Source organism: Lissotriton helveticus, chromosome 2_1, assembly GCF_964261635.1.
Source record: "Lissotriton helveticus chromosome 2_1, aLisHel1.1, whole genome shotgun sequence".
Classification (NCBI taxonomy): Eukaryota; Metazoa; Chordata; class Amphibia; order Caudata; family Salamandridae; genus Lissotriton; species Lissotriton helveticus.
This window is the reverse complement of record NC_136059.1, coordinates 922924816-922944516: the sequence shown is the minus strand read 5'-3', so window position 1 is coordinate 922944516 and position 19701 is coordinate 922924816. Positions and strand designations below refer to the sequence as shown.

Here is a 19701-nt window from a genome sequence, read left to right as displayed (position 1 = left end):
ATGATTGCAGTTCGTACAGGCCTCTATCGCTCCTTAATGTTGATGCGAAGGTGTTGGCAACTCGCCTTGCGTTGCTTGCGCCACAGCTGGTAGCCCCGGAGCAGGCGGGGTTTATCCCGAACAGAAATCTCACCTATAATATTCGAACGGTACTGGGCACTATCCAACATGTCAGGCAAGACACGAAAGCAATAGCGGTATTTCTTGACATGGAGAAGGCCTTCGACTCCGTTCAGTGGCCATTCATGGTGCGAGTATTGCGGAGACTAGGTCTAGGTGAACCATTCCTCCAAATAATATGTGCTTTATATCACCAGCCAACGGCTCGACTTCGCATGGTTGACCTTGTGTCTGACCCCTTTCTGATCTGCAGAGGAACTAGACAGGGCTGCTTGCTTTCACTGCTGCTTTATGCGCTTGTGGCTGAACCGCTGGCGTGTGCATTGTGAGAGTATCACAGCAACAAAGGTGTCAACTTCCCAACGTATAAGATCATAATTTCAACGTATGCGGATGACACTCTACTATACGTGTGTGACCCAGAGATTAATCTAAGATCGGTACTCAGAGAAGTGGTATGCTTCGGAGCACTCACGGGTCTGAAAATCAACTGGGCGAAGTCGGTTGTCTTCCCCCTGACCCCAGCGACATGCCAGTTTGACATGGAATATTCGCTACAATGGACACAAGAGTCAGTACGGTACCTGGGGATACAGCTCCATACAGATCCGGAAATTCTCCTAAGAGAAAACTATGGTTTGGCTTACAGTAGGCTGGATGCGGAGAAATGGTGCAAACTTCCTTTATCCCTAATGGGGCGCATAGCCATCATGAAAATGGGGATACTGCCTAGGTTCTTCTTCCTGTTTAGTGCCATACCGATGGTCCATTCCAAAGTTTTCTTCAAAACTCTAACACAACTATTGATTAGACTTGCGTGGGGAGGCAAACAACCCAGAGCGTAATGGTCCACCCTCACGCTCCCATACGAGTCGGGCGGACTGGGTGCTCCTGATCTGGAGTTGTACTATAGGGTGGCCCAGGCTGCCCACCTGCATACATGGATTCACGGTGATTCAATGATCCCCCATATACGCATGGAACGCCTCTTTGCGGATCCTTCCGGCCACAGTATTCAGACCTGTGGACCGCAGGACGGGCATTTTAGACTCTATTTCCGACATGAACCACGCATGGCACTCTCTCCTGCGCGTGCAGGATTGTGTTTTATTATACTCCCCAAACATGCCCATTGAGTGGATGCTATGGCTGGCGCCACTCGAAGAGCGAGGAGTCACGCAGGCCTTACGTAAGGTGGGCATTGCTCGAGCAGGAGACTTGTTTGCAGGGGGCAAAGTGAAAACATGGGACCAAGTGGTATCTAACCCTAACGCGGCACTGCTGTTAACCCGATTCCAATTCCACAGGGTGCGTAGCGAGCTGCTGGAGCTTCTTGGACCGAATATGGTGGAACCACCGGAGATCAAGGAACTCACGCATGTGATCAAAGCGGGCTCCCCCTGTAAATTGATCACGATTTTGTACAAGATGGCTATGTCGCATAGACAGCAACAACTCATGACAGCTAGAATCTGCAGGTAACAATAGATGATGATATGTGGCGTTATTGCTGTGCGAATACTAAGACACTGTCATTGAATGGCAGACATAGGCTGATACATTTTAGGTACCTACAAAGAGTGTATTACACCCCGGAGAGGCTTCAACGGTATGGCCTCCGGCAGTCGTCTGAGTGCGATCGTTGCCACCACCCAACAGCGGACTTCATGCACCTTGCATGGTTGTGCCCGGGCACCCAAGGATTTTGGGCCAGCATATTCTCGAAACTGAGTGAAATACTGGAGCTTGAACTGACTCCAGAACCGGCACTGGCACTACTGGGTTACTCGCGAGCGTTGCCGGCGGCAGTGAGACGACTGGCAGACATGGGACTACTAATAGCAAGGCGGGTGGTGACTCTTTGCTGGATGAGAGGCCCGCTACCGACAGCGAAGAGATGGGCGCATGATATGCTGTACTGCTGCACGCAGTCTGAACATTACAGTGAATTGATGCCCCCCACGAGTCGTTTGTACGAGGTTTGTACCAAGCGCATCTTCGAACTAGGGACGCAGAGAAGGATGCTGCTGAGGTAACAAACGAGGAAGACGCAATGGCAGACATTTGTGAACCCTCGGAGGATGACTAAACAGAGGAACATACTATGCAGACACATAGGAGGGGTGCTGATGAGAGGGCGTAGAGGGGGGGACGTTGGAGGGGACACAAGGTGACGATATATCGACACATGACAACTTCCCCGGGGGTATCCCCCGAACAGACGGGTGGGGTCATACGACACTACAGTCTTACATACTCGATTGTCCACTTGTTCGGCTGCTTGGAATTAGGACGGAGGAAGAGTCGAACAGCATGGTATGCATATCCAATCTTAGGAGACCAGGAAAAGGGCCAGATGTGTGCATAAGAGGGCGTTTGGGGGGTTGTATGGGGTGTTTTCATTTAATTAGATTCACAATCTGCAGGGCATTTACAGCCACATAGGTATATTATAGGGTAGCAACCTGGGGGTAGCAACGAGGTCCATCCGCTCACCCAATAGGGAAGTTTTGATACTCTCAGCCTGGCAATATATGTTATCAGCTCCTGGAATTTATGTGAGTAACTCGCCCCCGGGCCCCTGGGCTGTCGGCTACAAGGCTGTGTAATTTGAGACCGTGTGAGCTCCTGACTAGTGATCTAACCTCTGCCGGCCTCCGGGTTGTAGGCAATGGCTGTGTAAGATAATTGTTGTGTCCAATAAAGGTTTAAAAAAAATATATATAATAATAATGTCTAAGGTCGAGGTCTTTTACTCCCTGTTGATGGGTGATGCGATAGCTGGCGTGGCAGAGATCGATAATGTTGAGAGGGCCAGAAGGTTAGTGGCACATCTCGAGGGCTCAGGGGGACTGGGAACGCAAGCTCAGACAGACAGTGTGCCCTCATTGGGGGTTGGAGGGGCTGCACCTGCCGGTGCCCCGACACAGGCAGTACAGGTGGCGATGGGCCTTGGTACCTCTGTGGCCAGCTGTGTGATCCGCTATTCCCACAGTGGCAGGAGCCCCAATCCATTCTCATGGCAGTACCAGGTACAGGTGCATCACTGCCAAGCACAAGGTTATGGAATGTACGTTCTGAGCATGACCAGTTGGCAGACATGTGCCCCTGGATATAAAGGAAAACATTTGGATGGAGAGCTATGTTGATATATTTGAATTGATTATGGACAGTCCTGAAAGGGAGGAATCTAAGTTGTGCAAGAAGTGTTCTCACTTAAGGGATTGTGGCCATTGGCCATACAAAAAAATAGGGTAGAGGATACAATATTTCATCAGGTGAAACGTTATACTATTTTCCACTCTGTTACAGCTGAGCATTTTCCAAACATGGGGCACAGCTGGCATGCTATCAGAATAGAATAGTGCTTGTGCATGATAAGTTTGGGGGCACTGCCTGGAGGGATTATGATAAGGCATTCTGTAGAATAAAAGCAACTAGGTCGATGCAGGAATGGGATTGGATATACATGATTACCCTGTTACATTTTATGAAGCTTCAGTACACCTAGTCAGCCATTTCAGGTGGGTGCAAGGAGGAGCGGCAGTCCATTGATGGGAGGACAGGTTGTTGCTGGGATTTCAATAAAAGATCCTGTACCAGACCCCCTGGGACATTCGAATTCAAGCACTGATGTTTTTTCTGTGGCTTGCCATCCCATCCGGAGGCAAAGTATTTAAAAAATCTAGGGAGATGAATGCAAAAAAGCAGGACTGACCACACACTTCTCATCTGGGCTCCCTCTCTGGTTAATTGGCAGGCAAGGGTGGCATGGCTTAGTGACTATAATAACCGCAGTGAAAAACGTTTTTAAGGGTGGATTTAGGATCCCTGCTGCTGGGTGTGTAGGGGTCCCATATTGTAAGAATCAACAGTCCCTCAGTATCAATCACAGCATTGCCAGGGCAAAGTTTGATAAATAAAGGAATCTGGTAAGGGTCCAGGCCCCTTTGTGGCTGTCCCATTTGAAGATTTTGTATGCTCTCCACTAGGGGTATTCCTGAGGAAAGAACTGAGAGAATAGAGGTTGATACATAACCTTTATACACCAAGGGGACAGCCAGTTAATGAAGTTATTGATGGGGCCTTATGCTTAGTCAAGTATGCCTCCCTTGATCAGCAATTGAGATGCTGCAGAAACTGGGGCCTGGGGCACTGCTAGCAAAGTCTGACCTAGAGTCCGCTTTCCGGTTGCTACCTGTTCAAACGAATGCTTTCCACCTACTGAATTTCCTGTTTGAGGGCTCATTTTATTTTGATAAATGCATGCCATGGGCTCTTTAGTCTCCTGCACATATTATGAGAAGTTCATCACATTTCCAGACTGGGTATTTAGATAAAGGTCGGGACACCAGTGGGTATTGCACTACCTGGATGTCTTCTCGTTTTCAAGCCCTCCTGATGTGAGAGAGTGGACTCAGTGGCTGGTGAATCACATCTTCGCTTAGAGAAAGTTGACCCTTTTTAGCAAGCCTTAAAAGGAGTGCCTGGAGGCAAGGAAGGTGACTTTGCATCAGTTGCAAGTGGTGGTCAGGCAACTGATTTATGCTCTTGGCCCATTTTACTGGTCAATTGCACCAACCAATTCTTGAGCGACTGTGGCAGATTGCTGTCCCAACTTACCAGAGCTCATGGCAGCCAGACATTTCCCAGGAAGAGGCGTGCTTATGAAGGGGCATTCAACATGTACAACAAATTTTTAAGGCACATGAAGAAGGGGGAGTGGTTTGCTCACAAGTCAGTGGTAACATTTCACGGGTCTATGAGACAGGAGGGTCGGACAGTTCATAAACCAGTTGTCATATTGCTGCGGTATCGTTCTTCCCAAAGATGCAGATGCATGTCTATGGAACACAAGCTTTTTTGGTTCAGAGGGCAATGAAGGGTTGGCAGTGGCTGGAAGGGTCTAAGCTGGACTCAAGGCGCTCCATCGACACGGTTTGGCAAGCGGCCATCATGTCCACCCTGTAGACCATTTGGAGGTCACAGGATGAGGTCAATCTCTTCATGGCATCCTTTGCCTTTGCACTCATAGGGGCAATGGGAGTAGATTAATTAGTGGCCAAAACCAAGAAGGACCTGTTGGGAGGTCTACAGCACACAGACATTCACTGGCCAAATGGCTCCCAGGCAATAACAATCTCCTGTTCTAAGCCCGACCTGATGTGAAGGGGAGAACACATTCTGCTGCATAGTGCTCCCGGTTAAGGAGTGCTGCCCTTTAGGGAATTTGCACAGCCTTTTGGCCCACCGCACTCAGTGGTCCATTTGTCCCTTATTGGTATACACATATGGTACGCCACTTACTAGGTTTTAGTTCTTGAGGGTGTTCCGCAGGGCAGTGAAGACAGCAGGTTTGGACCTCTAGAGAACAGCTCAAATTCATTTCAAATTGGGGCAGCCACTGCTGCAGTGGTGATGGGGCTATCAGGGCAGGCAGTGTAAAGGATAGGAAGGTGGAGATTGGATTGTTATTGATGCTATGCGAGACTGAACTTATTGTAGCCATCTATCCATAATGCTTTTTCTCAGCCCCCCTATTTTTCTATTTCTCCTGTTGACACAGGTAGACATCGTGAGGATTTGAGGCACAGCTGGATACCTCAGCACCTCCTGTCCACGTGGAAGCGATGGAGGTTACAGAAGTTCTGGTGCTGGGCCACTCCTATGTGAGACAGGCAAAGTTTTTTTATTCTACAGATGGCTACACGGCCAGGGTCAAGGAAGCTGGATATTGGTTGACTTTATTTGGTCAAAGAGGTTTGCCCTTGGCTAATTTGAGAACCTCTTTGGATAATGTGTTGCCCCACAGTTAACATGGACAAAGATTATTATTGTGCAACTTGGCGGCAATTACATAGTGGAGATTTGATGGAGAGACTTGTTTGTGCTGGCTATCTCAGAGATGGCCTACCTCACGAGGAGGTTCCCAGATTCTGTACTAGCATGGTCCAACATTGTTCCCAGGTCTAAATGGAGATGTGGTAAGTAGGTAAACGCCCTCAATGACTCTGTGAATGGGTGAACAGCAAGATTGGTAAATTGTTCATGTCGACTAGATTATCAGTTAAAGCTCATGGTTGCATCAAGGGTGAGCAGTTTTTCTTGCATGATTTGTCCATTTGTCTAAGATGGGCAGCAAATTGTTTCTTGAAGATTTGCTGGCCTGGCAGGTTCATCGCCCGTACCATGGTGGTGGCAGGGAGGGGGCAGATGCTAGGTGAACTATACGGGCCTGTGGCGGGTGTGGTCATGGTTGGTAGGACGGTTTGGTACTATGGAAGGTATCCTTTTAGACCAAATTAACAGCAACATCACAGAAACCTCCATGGGGTGCTGACAGCAAGTCAAAGGAGGTTACAGGGGTTCAGGGGGTTGGGGCAGTTCCTGACACGCGGTCCCTGCCTGGCAACCAACTGTGCAGAGAGCACAAGCTAGCGCTGGCCCTTGGAGAATAGAAATTTGGATGGAGGGAGTGACCGAGGTAGGTATCCTAGCTGGAAAACATGCCTCTTGCACCGGAATATCCTGGTATGGAAGGTCAGTGGGTGGGGTACTCCCATAAGGGGGGACCCATCCAGGTTCAATGTTATAGGAAAAGGGGTTTAAGAGGAATGACACTGCTACCGGTCATGATCTCGTTCGTAAACAGTTTGATTCCATGGATGCACAGGGACAATTATAGTTATGGCTAGTTAACTCCTATGTACTAACTTCTCTGTTATGACTAAGACTCAATCTCTGTAAGCAAAGCTGTAAAAATGATAGGTTACTGTGCATACAATGATTGCAATGTGTTTTTGTATAAAATGTAAATAAATATAGCCGGGGGACTTTCAACCCCTATCCCAAAGAACGCGATTGATGGTCTTATCAATGTCATTCGCATAAAGGGGGGCTGGGACAGGTACAGGGTGGGTTTGTTCCCAGGGCACATCGGTGACTGCCTGGCCATATGTAATGAGGTGAGCAATATAAATAGTGGTTCCACTCAGATAAGTTTTTAGATTTGACAAATGCAGAGCTAGTAACATGCCCACACTGCAACGGGGAACAAGCATGCCAACCAGAGACTGTAAAGGGTAAATTATAATTTAAAAAATGTGAAGGCAGTGCTTAATTTCAGTCTGTGGTTGCTAGTGGGGACATCCAGCACTTATATGGGGGAGTAGCACTTATTTTTCCAGATCAGATATTTACCAAGTGCAAGAGCAGGAAAAACACACACATCGAAAAGACAGAGGCCGAGAAAGACAGCAAAACTGCCACAAAAGGCGAGTGCAGGAACCTGGAAGAGTGAGATAAAGGGCAGGGAGTGTGTGTGAATGGATTAAAGAGACATGAGGTGAATTTAAGACTACCAGCGTTGATATCAAGTGCTCTTAATTGCACGCTTGCGGTTTGTCTGAGCAGAGCTCCAGCACTTGTTCTTTTACAAATAAAGCACTGGAAAAAGGTCAAACAGACACTACACTGCCTGGGGAGATGTGACATGGCTCGATGAAGGCAGCTGCAGGTTGTCTTAAACCAAGGCTTTGCATTCCAGAACTGCAGTTTTAGATGCATAATGGAAACGTAATAGTTACAAACACTAGTGAGCAATGGATTGAACACTGTGCAGAGCTAAATTTTATGAGTAGCTGGGAAGTAAATTGGACTGCCAGTCAACTCTTTTGCCATTGGGAATATTATTGCTAACCCCTTAAACTGCCTTACAGCTTGCTTTTATGTCATTAACTGTGTTTAATAGAGATATGGCCATGGTTGACTGCTATAGGGCTATTCATTATTATAGGACTCTCGTTCCTGAACTAAGTTCTACAATATCATGCATAAAGCACTGATAAGACAGCCAGGGATGAAGATAGTATTGCAGCAAGGTCACAAGATGATATACAATGTTCCATTAATAATCATTGAGCGTCATGGTATTTCTATTATTTCTTGTAACTCCATTGGTGAGCTGTAATCAGTTAGGAGTAAAAAGAAGTATATATTGCTTATGTAAGAAAAATACATTTGGCTAAAATCTGTTTCACTTTTTTATATAATCTGAGGAGCTCAATCTCTTCATCACAGGAGAAGCATGCATAGAATTTATTTAAAAATGTCAGCGGCTACTTGAAACCACAACATCGAAAAATGTTTCTGGCATTTTAATCCTGAGGCCATTTTTGAAAAAAGGTTGCGGCATATACAAAAACAGACAAAAAAATTTAAAATAAATACCTGTCTGTGTCATACTATATTTATACAACAGTGGAATTAGTTGGAACTCAGTGATGTTGCATTCAATGCTATAAATAGAAAGGTAAAACTTTTTGTTCCTTCTATTTAGATCAGGGTACTTGTTGCATGTACTGCCGCACCTCTTTGTACTCATATTGTCAGGCATCAATGAGGTAAAACATTTAGAGAACCTCTGTATTTCTGTCTTTAGTGTGAACTTGCAAATAAACTCCCTTTCTACATTATGAATTGTGGTGTCTGAATCATGTGTTCCCTTTACATACAAACAATACTCATATGGTCTTTCTGACCTTGATAGGTAGTTTAACTATAGTACAATCTGGCATGATGAACCTTCAATTTAATAACATGTTAAGTATCAGTATCGGCTCCTCGAGGGAGTGCTGCGGGGAGGTGGGGCGGGCTTTAAGGGGCAGGGTGGGGGGTAGTAAACTCGGGCATACGGCCGAACGGAGGTAAGTAAAGAAATAAATAAATAAAACAAATTACATTGCGCATGCTGCAATGCCAAATGACAAGGAATACAGACAAAGGAATGTGACAAGACACGATGGAAACATGTATGCCCTCATCTTAAATCAAAGGAATGATGCATCTCATACATTTATGCTGTTTACTTGAATTGCCCATTGCAGCGAGCATTTTGCCTCAGAGAGGTGTTGGACCTCCTTTCCTTCCTCAGTCTGTTTTTCTGATCTTCTTTTTGTTGGCTTTAGGACTCTGGACACTTTATCACTGCTAATCAGTGCTAAAGTGCATGTGCTCTTTCCTCTAAACATGGTATGATTGCTTTACACCTGTTTGGCATAGTTGATTTACTTATATGTCCATTGTACAGTGGTAAACCATATACCCAGAACCTATAAATTAAATGCTACTAGTGGGCAGTACATTGCTTGTGCCACCCACAGAAGTAGCCTTTCAATCCTGTCTTAGGCCTGCCACCACAGAGCCTGTGTGAGCAGTTTACTGCCACTTTAACTTGGCATATAAACTACTTTCAAGCCTTAAACTCCCCTTTTATTATACATAGGCCACCCCTAAGGTAGGCCCTGGGTAGCCCCATGGACAGGGTGTTGGGTAAGTAAAAGATGGGACATGTGCCTTTATATGTGGCATGTCCTGGTAGTGAGTTCTTTTTTTTACTACTGTGAGGCCTACTACTCTCTAGCATTGGGAATTCTCTTATAAACTTTTAAGTAGTAATTCCTGATCAAAACAGAGTGACATTGGCATGTTTAGTATGGTCAGAATAGTGATGATAAATCCAGCTCACTGGTGTAGTTGAATTTTACATGCGCCAAAAACAGGGATCACCAGAGCATGCGCATTGACAGGGAACATACTCCCCAGTGTATGCGGATAGGCTTAATAGTTGGAAACATGCTGAAGTGGGCAATTCGTGATTGTACCACAATGTTTAACAAAATATACATATTTTTAAACTACCGGCACTACATTGCCAAGTACCTCATGTTAAATACCCTGTTGCATGTGCACAGATCCCATGAAGTAATACCGGGACAAATCCCTGTGCTGAAATATGTAAGAAAATAGTCAATGTTGCTAGTGACTGTTCCTGCTAAATAGACTAGCCAAACCATATAAAATAGAGAGCCTTGGGGATTGCTGGGTTAATGTATAAGGGAAAGTGACCCTTGCATGCCCTCAAAATTCTGCCTCCTCAAGCTCATCTTCAAGGGAATTTAGTGGGGGTAATAACAATAAGGTCCACACTCCGTTGTTCACAAAATGTAGGATCCATAATCGTGGCCCTAATGAATGTGATAATGCCTTGTGTGCCCATAGGAAAAAGGCAGGAAAGAAAAACATAATAATGGCCTACAACTGAACCGACGTACATAATTTTTCACAAAAAAGAGAGGGGGGCCAAGGAGCGGTTAAAGGTCCAGTGTCCATGCTCCTCATTTCTACATACGTTATCAAAATGAGGACACTGTTCCTATAACGGGGTACAAAAAATCACCCTCGCATAGGGTTGCAAATAATCACCCATGCACAAAAGATAAAAAAGTGAAAAAAGAGAAGAGAAAGGAGAAAAAGACATCCTAGGTAGATGTGACCCATTAGTGAAGCGGAACAACCACTTGTCCTCTGTTGCCCTCACATACCCCGAGGAGTGTCATGCTTCATCATCGGGCGGTTGCTCCTCGTAGGGCCTGCGCTGCAATCCCCTACGGGTCCCCCGAAGGGTCTCTTTATCGGAGATCTTTTAAGAACTGCTGGATGGTGCATATGGGTATGTGGGGTATGGGTCTAATGAGGGTTAAAAAAGAGGTGTGCGTGCAAAGTGGTGAGAAAATTAATGTTTAATAAAGGGTAAACATGCAGCGAATGTATGAATTGTAAACCCTTGGCAGATAAACTGCTAGATAAAATCTTGTCCCAGAAGCACACTATGCCCGGGTGTCATGGGATCATAGGTCAACATGTTTCGCGCCTGCGTCGCTATAAGGATCGTTGGCGCTTCTTCAGGACCAGGATAATAATGTATAAAGTGCACATGATAAAAAGTTATTAAACACTCTGAAAACATACAGGGTGAGGCAGCACCCTGTATACCTAATGGGTGTGACAATGAAGGATTGGAATTTTGTTTCTAAAGAATGGGTTTGACATTTGATATCTTCAATTAACTATGAAAGTTGCCAAACAAAATGGAGGAATTGATCATTGTTTTGGATGTATACTTGGATGTATACTCTGTCACACTAGTGGGTAGAATGTTCTTTTAGCACTTTTGGTGCAGGAGAGCTGGTTGTGCCAGATTCTTTCATAAACAATTGAAGGTTATTCTTCTTGATAGAACTGATTGGAATATTGATTTGAGGCTAGAAAACTGGGGCCTGATTCACAAAGGGCCTCTGCACTCATGGAGAAGGCCCCGCACTCGCAGGGGAGTCTCCACACTCAAGGGGGGGGGAAGTCTCCACATTGAGACTTCTCATGAGTAATTGAAATGGGTAAAGTTGACAAGGATTTTGGGTTAAGACTTTTGAAGTTAGTGCTATCAATTGGTAAGATATGTGAAGGGTGTGTGTGTGGGGGTGTTTGTGTGTGTTGGTGTGTGTATGTGTATATGTGTGAAAGAGGTAAAGGTGTCAGATGGGATGGAGGGACAATTATCACCGTGACATGGAATAAGAGTTGAATTAAGACATCTTTTCCCAAAAACACCAGCTATAAGAGCATGTGAAAGATGTGAGTATAAAGGGAAAGGTGGATGGTGAGAAACAAGAAGGTTGTCAAGAGTTAAATGTTGCCTTGGCACCTACTAAACTTACATCATAAAGAATAATTAAACTCTTTTGAATCTCTATTGTTTATGAAGAAATCTGATAATGCCATAGATCAGATATACTCGAACAATGATTGTGTCTGTCCTTTTCAAATGTATACAGATTTCCACCCAAAACCTTAAAACGTCTGATTTGTCATTAGTTACGATTTCAATCAGTCTCAGGGGGAATCCTAATTACCTTTGACCCAATTGAGAGGTTGACAGTGTGAAAACAAAATACTGCTAAATGAAGCAGGAAATTGATTATAAAGAGAAGATTGTCAAGTATTGGGAGGTCAGATGTTACTACACATCTTGATATCAACCCAAAGAGGAGGGTTCAGGACAAAGTAGATCCAGAAAACCTTTAGCTAAACCCCAACTGGGAACAGCTCAAAAACAATTAAATGTAAGCAAACAATTTGCAGTTCAGACAATTCTAACACCCACATCTTGCAAATTAATTGAAACTGTACCACAGCATGCACAAAGGAGTGGCTGTGTACCATTGTGTCAGGGCGGACCTAATCATAGAAGACCTAGCAGAAGAACATTATAGCATTGTACCAATATCTGCATATAATTAAAAATATTGGCTAATTTTGGCATAAAGAAAGGAAATAAGCAGGTGGATAAGAGGAGTTATACAAAGGACTGCAAAAACATTATACTATTCAATGTGAAATAGGTGGGAGATAATCCTGTTAGGGGTAGTGTGACACCAACGTCAACTCACAGTTTTGATGAATAAAGAAATACTTCAAATACTTTAACCATAGTAAGTAGAGATGTAAAATAGGTGCACTGCACTTATTTTGGAATGTTACACTGAAAATGTATCGAAATGTGTTTCAGGTTATTCTCAAAAATCATCATCAATGAAACTTAATTTCGCCCAATTGGACCATAAAAGCATATAAACAGTAACATACATTTCATTTGGTTCATGGTTAAAACAATAAAAAGAAATACATTTGTCCTATAGCATTGTATTTATATAACACACAAGTGTAACCTGTAATCGATCAACATTACAATCAGTCCAAACTCACTGGCTATCTTGAAGCGCATGTGCAGTATGTATATATAATTTACAATGTCGAGCTTGATAAACCCATGTCTATCTCACAGGTTGGCCATTCAGGCCATTTTTGTTCATGCTTGTATCTGTCAATTTAAAAGCTGTAAGCATTATCATGTATCCATGAACCACAATTCTACTTGTTGACAGTCCTATGCACTAGTATACTATACATCAAGTTAAAAATACATCAACAAAATGATTAAAGGAGCACATAACATTCATAAATAATACCTCAGATAAAAACAGTGTACCAAGGATTAACCAGTGTCTGTAGGGGTCAACTTCAAGAATACTCTGCTTGTGCACCACATGGAGAATAAAAAGCCTACTTCTGAGAATGCTATAGGGAGGCTTGCGTGATATTTCCGTATCCTGAAAGCCTCTGAGCAGTGCTTGGTTCCCAGGATTCTGCAAATCTGAGCCAACCATTGTTTTCTCGCTTTCTTATACCCAGGGCAGAAGAAAAACACATGGTATTGTGATTCTGCTGCATTGTTACAGGCCGGACAACTCAGAGTTTTTAGGCCCACCCATTTGTTCGTAAAAGCGGGCAGTGACAGTACCCAGTGCCTGAATTGTAAATATAGCTTCCTTGCGGCAACCGGCTTGATGTCATATAGTACCGACTCTAACCCGTACTGCTCTTTGATTCCCAGAAATACTACAGTGAGCTTGCCTATTGAATGGCTCCCCTGTAGTTCAGCCAGTTTGTTCTCCCAGTAACAATCCTTTAGCTCCTTCCTTGACACTGTGGGGCATGTTATTTCTGGACTATCCCACAAATTACCCCGTCCCATAGTCAAAAAGTGTTCTGGATAAGGGCCAGCCATGGTAGACTCCCCGCCCCGGGTATACTCAACACCTCTTTTAGTATTTTCCTGTGCCCAGACAGTTCTAGGGTGACCCACAAACATCCCAAAATAAGAGAGGTCTGAGAGAAACTTTTTCCACAATTGACCTGACCCCCAAATCTAATCAAAGCGGTATGAGAGGGAAGCTGCGAGGGAGGTCAAATAATTGCCTGACAAAGGTGTTTTCAGCTTTTGTAAGACTATAATGACAGTGTCCCCATATTTCTGCCCCATATAAAGCAGCACCTCTTGCTTGAGCCTTATATATTTCTAGTACCGGGCCCACAGGTGTATGGCTAGAATTTCGAAATACCTTAGTCAGGCCCCCCTTTGTCTGGGCTAGCTTCAAACTGTTTTTTTTTAATGTGTGCCCCCCAGTCCATGTCTTCTGTAATCATAATGCCGAGATACTCAAAGACAGATACCCTCTCTCGGGGTCTGCTGTCCAAACATGGCTTTGGTTGAGTGCTCTCGCCTGAGTTAAACACCATACATTTTGTTTTTGTAGGTAAATCTCAAGCCCCCTTTCCTTACAGAAGACATCAAATTTGTTGAGAACCCTCTGTATACCCATAGCAGTTTTTGAAAGTAACAGGGTGTCGTCGGCAAACATCATGGCCGGGATTTTACGGGTCGCCAACTTAGGTGCATCTGTGTCCTTCTCTGCATTTTTAAATTCAACTAACATATTTATAAAAAGACAAAAAAGGGTCGGGCCAAGAACACATCCCTGGCGGACACCTCTATCTACAGGGATGGGTGTGGTGAGTTCCCCGTATTTACCAAACCTTAATTGTGCAAAATGTACACATAGACGCCTGAGCCCTCGCCATAAGGTAAGAAGCTCAAGCTTATCACTTGGAAAAACACACTTCCATTAAGTGGATACTGACGAGTCCCTCTCCCTTCCTCTAGTGGGGAGTGAGCCTGGCAGGAAAAGTAAGCAGGACACTGGCAAATCCAACGAAGTAAGTGATGTAACCATGGTTGCTTCAGTAGTGCATTCAAGAGTAAGTCTGAAGGGAAATGTGATTTTGTGATTTTTTTCCACAATAGAGTTGTGTTTACGTCGGGGATAATTCGCCTTCCTTGGTACTCTGATGAGAGAGAGGTAAGATAAGGAGGCTTGTAATAATGGTGGAGGCAGCACCTGTTTAGTAGCAACTCACGTTCTAAAGAAAGCTTTCTTTCTTTCATTACAGACCATGGTCCAGATGAGAACTCCCAATTAATGCGAGTTCGAAACGCGTAGACTGTTTAAAAGCCCTAAATAGAGAAATATCACAGAAACTGGAACAAACAGGCATTTCTTCTGAGATTAATAACTGTGTCGGGCTTTGTTGTGAAGAATTTTATTCCAGCACTCATTTAAAGTGTATTTTCTGTTCGTAATGGTATGAGAGAGGGATGATTGACAGTTTGAATGAAGAATTTTGAAATGTATTATTGTCATTGTAAATAGGAATGTTGTGGTTCTTTTGTTGTGTACATAAGGTCTTAACAATTGCAAATTTGAAAAATTGCAATACTAAATAGAAGATTATTGAATAAAACATTGAAGTAAATAAAATAATTGAAAATAAAAAAACACAAAACATAGCTTTTTATTCGGATGTTTTGAGAAAATAATTCCAGGAAAATTGAGTAGCGGCAATTGCACCCCTTTTTGTTTATTATGAGCTTGTGGCAAGCTGTGCTGTTGGGAGCCCAGACCCAGTAGTGGTTTTTTCTATCCCTTGCAAGACGGCATTAAATAGAGTGCAAAAATATGGTACCCAGATGGGACTAGAAAATCATTATATTATTCAATGTGAAATAGGTGAAAATGATGATTTTGGGAGATCATCCTGTTGGGGATAATGTGACACCAACGTCAACTCACAGTTTTGATGAATAATGAAATACTTCAAATACTACAACCCTAGTAAGTAGAGATGTGAGAACATCTGACAGTGCTTTTAAACAAGTGTATAGGGTGGTCTTCATGACTGTGGCACACTGATCACGTAACTCTTCCATTAAATGAATTAAGATAACCACATCTAAATGTCATTATATCATGCTTTTTGAACCTCCATGCAGCTGTGTGGAATTTGTTTACCCAATTAAAATGTCTAGTTGCATCCTCTACAATAAAGCAAGCCACCACTGACACCTTAGCTACTGGTACTAGGGAAAATGTAAACTGTATTGTGCTTTGATAACTGCCACACCAAGCTGGGGCATGCCATTAACAGTTAAGAGCCAGGGCCAAATGTTGTTTCTGGCATCTAGGGGTAAATTATCTGATGGAGAGGCCATTCTAATGGTGAGAAGTGGGGCTTGTACTTTTTTACCACACTGTCAAATAGGCGCACTGCACTTATTTTGGAATGTTACAGTGAAAATGTGTGAAAATGTCTTTCTGGTTATTTTCATATATTCTTCCTCTAGCCATAAAATAACATTTAAAACTAAATTAATAGAATAAACATTGTGAAATGCATTATCTGTAAACTAGATGATTCTATAATGTGATTTTAATTTGATTTGTGGTAGGGTGTCAACAGCTATAGAATTTCCTCTTAGTTCCTCTAAGAAAGGATCTACATACTAATGTAAGTTGATATTCTGTATATTAAGCGTAACCCTCTAGAATATGTTCTTTGGAACAATGTTAATTCATCTAAATGTAATGTTATTACTCTGAATTGGAGACACAACTGTGATAGGTGTTTGTGCATTTCAATGTCCATCATGGATGAGAGGACACATTTTGTGCAAAACAAAATTACACAAAAACACAGCGTTGTGATTGGTAAGTACCCAGGCTTCCTCTGAGCCAATCACAACGCTACAATGCAGTGTTCTGTTTGGTCTGAGCGCCGTGTTTCGGTGCTTATACTGGGAATGGAAGCCTGGGCATATTCTCCATCGGGCTGTAATACAACCTGGTTGGAGAACATGCAAAGTGCGCATGAATATTTGGCAGGCGCCAGAAGGCCAGCCAAACATTCATGCGCACTTAAGAGGGTGCAACCACACCTGCCCCCTGCGCAGCCTAGCCCTGCCACACAAAACTGCCCCAACACAGAAAAATAAAATGACAATAACATCTTGTTATTATCATTTTATTATCATTTTATTGTTCCTTTTTTCCGTACTGAAAGGCAGTGGGGTGACTTCCTCCGCCTTAGCGGAGGAGCTGCCCACTATTGTAACAAAAGCCTCCTCAGCCCCTGCGGTGCAGGGGGGCCCCTCAGCAAAAGTGATAGGTAATGGGCTGGGGAGGGGCGGGACCCTCCATGTACTTTGCAGGAGGGCCCCCTCAAGTTGTGTTATTCCACTGGAGTCGCCCCTGTCATTTTCCTAGGTCTCCCACTGGTACCTCCCACATTTACACCTGCATTGTATTCTTACCTGTGAGGATATCTCTGCCAGGTTGGTGGAGATTTCCACATAGAAAAGATAGAAGGCACGGAGGTCTGCCTAATTCTACTGTAGTACTTCTTCACGTACTACAGAATGCTTTTGTGATTAGGCTCCATAAAGTGCAATTTATGATCACAACATTCCTTAAATAATGAATCTGTGAATCATAATGTGGAATTTTCAATTTGTTTCGTTTCGCATTTTTGTACAATTGAGGATTTTGAAATATGCCCTAATTAATGTAAGACGTTTTCCGTTCATTAGTAAGCCGTTCTGTAACACAATTCAGCATAACAACAAGGTTCAAATTGAACTGCCACAGTTACCTATGTTGATGATTAAAGAAAGAGTGCCTTGTGTAAGCAGCAGTGTGATGTGGTCTCCATTCAGCCCTTCTCCCTGAAGTAATATCCCATCACGATGCATTGTTTTAAACTTCAACGATATCACATCTTTCGTGGGGCTCATGGGTTTCTGATTAAATCGATAGAGGAGGCAGCTCTGTCCATCAAAATATGCAATGTCCGACCCTAGAAATTGAAGAATAAAAATATGATTACTTGAAAATAAAATGCCTCACACTCTTTCCCGACGTTTAAGAGAAGCTATTAAAAAGCACATTTCAGTATTATACAGTCCCTTGTTATCAGCGGGTAGAAACTGTGAGGTAGTCTATTCTCCAGCAGACTTTCTGCAGCACATTAAATGTATTGCTGGAAAGACATCTTGGTTAAATCAGAGGTCAATGGAATAGCCTGTTTAGAGTGAGGAAGAAATCAAACTCTTTCTGTGCCTGATAGATAACGTAAATAGTGCTATAGCAGGGCAGAGAGGTTTGTATAATTTCTCAATTTCTAACTCTATATACATCTTAACAGTTTCATTGGGGGACACTATTTTTCGATATCAGGGTGACTCCTGCTTTAATACAGTGCACCTGCTGTCACGTGAGGAGAACGGCTATTTATTTTCAAGGTCAAGCGCATCCATTTTTCTTATAAAAAACAATTGCGATTTTAGCCCAAATAATCTCAAATCATGCCAGTCCAAATCAATTTTAGATTGAAGCCAAGATTGATAACTCAATGCAGTGCTAAAAGAAAAATTTCACTTCACAAAGACAGGTAAGATGTAATAATAGTAACTGAAAACAGCATTTATGACTAGAATGAAGATGTATGTTATGTTATGATTTTTTTATAGAGTGCTCGCTTGCCCAAAAAGGTGTAGGGATAACTTAATAAAATTGGGAATAATCTCGTTTTTTACTTCACTCATTATTATTGAAGTAAGCAACGTAAACACTATGTAATTATTATTACAGCTATAATTCAAGCTGAACGAGATACCGGGAGCGTTACTATCAGAAAAATATGCATGCACACTTCTTGTCTTGTGTTTTAAATGAAGTAACACTCCTAGTGTGCGTTAACCTAGTGGGCGTATTTTTAAGAGCAGCTTCTGTCGCTTATGTTTAAAAAAAAAATATATATATATATATATATATATTGCGCTGCTACAAAGATGTGAAACAATGAATAAACATTACGCACACACTGTAAAAACAACATACTCTCATAAGTTAAATAGAAATGGAGGAGATGTGCTGTGCTGGGTAATAACAAAACCTGGTGTCAACGAAAATGATGAATTGCGTGTTTATTTTGCAATAAACCTCCACCGGCTCTGGAGAGTCACAGACAGTATTTTGCACAGTCACGTGTGTGACAATCCTATTACCTCAGAAATTTCTCGTTCCTCCGAAATGCAGCGATAGTACTTCTTTTATTAGTGGCAATAACTTCGGTTGTATTTTAGCCATAAGTGGTGAAAAATGTTCTAGCTCCGGGAATGCTAATGCTCAGAAGCTCCGAGTTATTTGAAACTGTAAATGTAACTGTCGGCGTCGCCTGCGTGGAGGTGTTGGTTGTGGTAATTTACGGATGGAGTTTTGACTTGTGCAAATCTGGCACCACATAATGTGTAATGTTGGCTCAACATACTAATCTCTTCCTTCCCCCCGCTACAACCATTCACCTCTTCATAATTATAGACTGTTTAACATTTCATTAGATTATTTTGAATTTGTCTAAAGGAGTTGAAACAGAGGAGCGTTGCCCGTTCCCTGCTGAGAGCCAGTTGAAGGAAACAGGAAAAATAAAAATATAATAAATTGGTTTTATTATCTTTTTATTTTTCCCATTTCCCACCAGAGTCAGCCGAGTCTACGCGGGCGGAGGTTGCTGTTGTCCAAGCCAGCAGGAGAGGAGTTGTGCACCCTGTAAGTGTGACTGTTTGTGTTGCCATCTTATGTTGGCCAAACCTTCATCGGCACTTAGGTTTCTCCAACCCAGCAGTGTTGCATAGTTCGGTTAAAGAAACAGCACAGACTCCCAGGTACTGTCTGAGTGGCAAACCAAGCCGCCCAGACCAATCCTGCTGCTGCGCTCATTCTATTGAGAGCAGTGCCGGGGTTGGGTGGGGAGCCTGTGTTGGTGTCCCATGGACTGCTGGAACACCCTCAGGAGAGAAGAGGAGAACCAATGCGGCTGGCAGTGTCGGAACTAGTACGTTTAAAAAAATATATAATTATTTCCCTAATCCCCCATCCCGTCCCACCATCTCACCCACATACGTTTTACGGTGGTCTCCACTGGCCGTGAATGACTTTTAAAAACCCTATG

At 43.2% G+C, this 19701-nt stretch overlaps 1 protein-coding gene across 1 annotated transcript in view; it reads right to left on the bottom strand.

Moving 5' to 3' along the window:
* Nucleotides 1–19701, bottom strand: part of CNTNAP4 (contactin associated protein family member 4) — a 1902933-nt gene that overhangs the window by 918198 nt on the left and 965034 nt on the right. The window contains exon 5 of the mRNA XM_078675664.1: nucleotides 17344–17547. Within this exon, the coding sequence (XP_078531790.1) occupies nucleotides 17344–17547 (204 nt within the window). The remainder of the gene's footprint in view (nucleotides 1–17343; nucleotides 17548–19701) is intronic.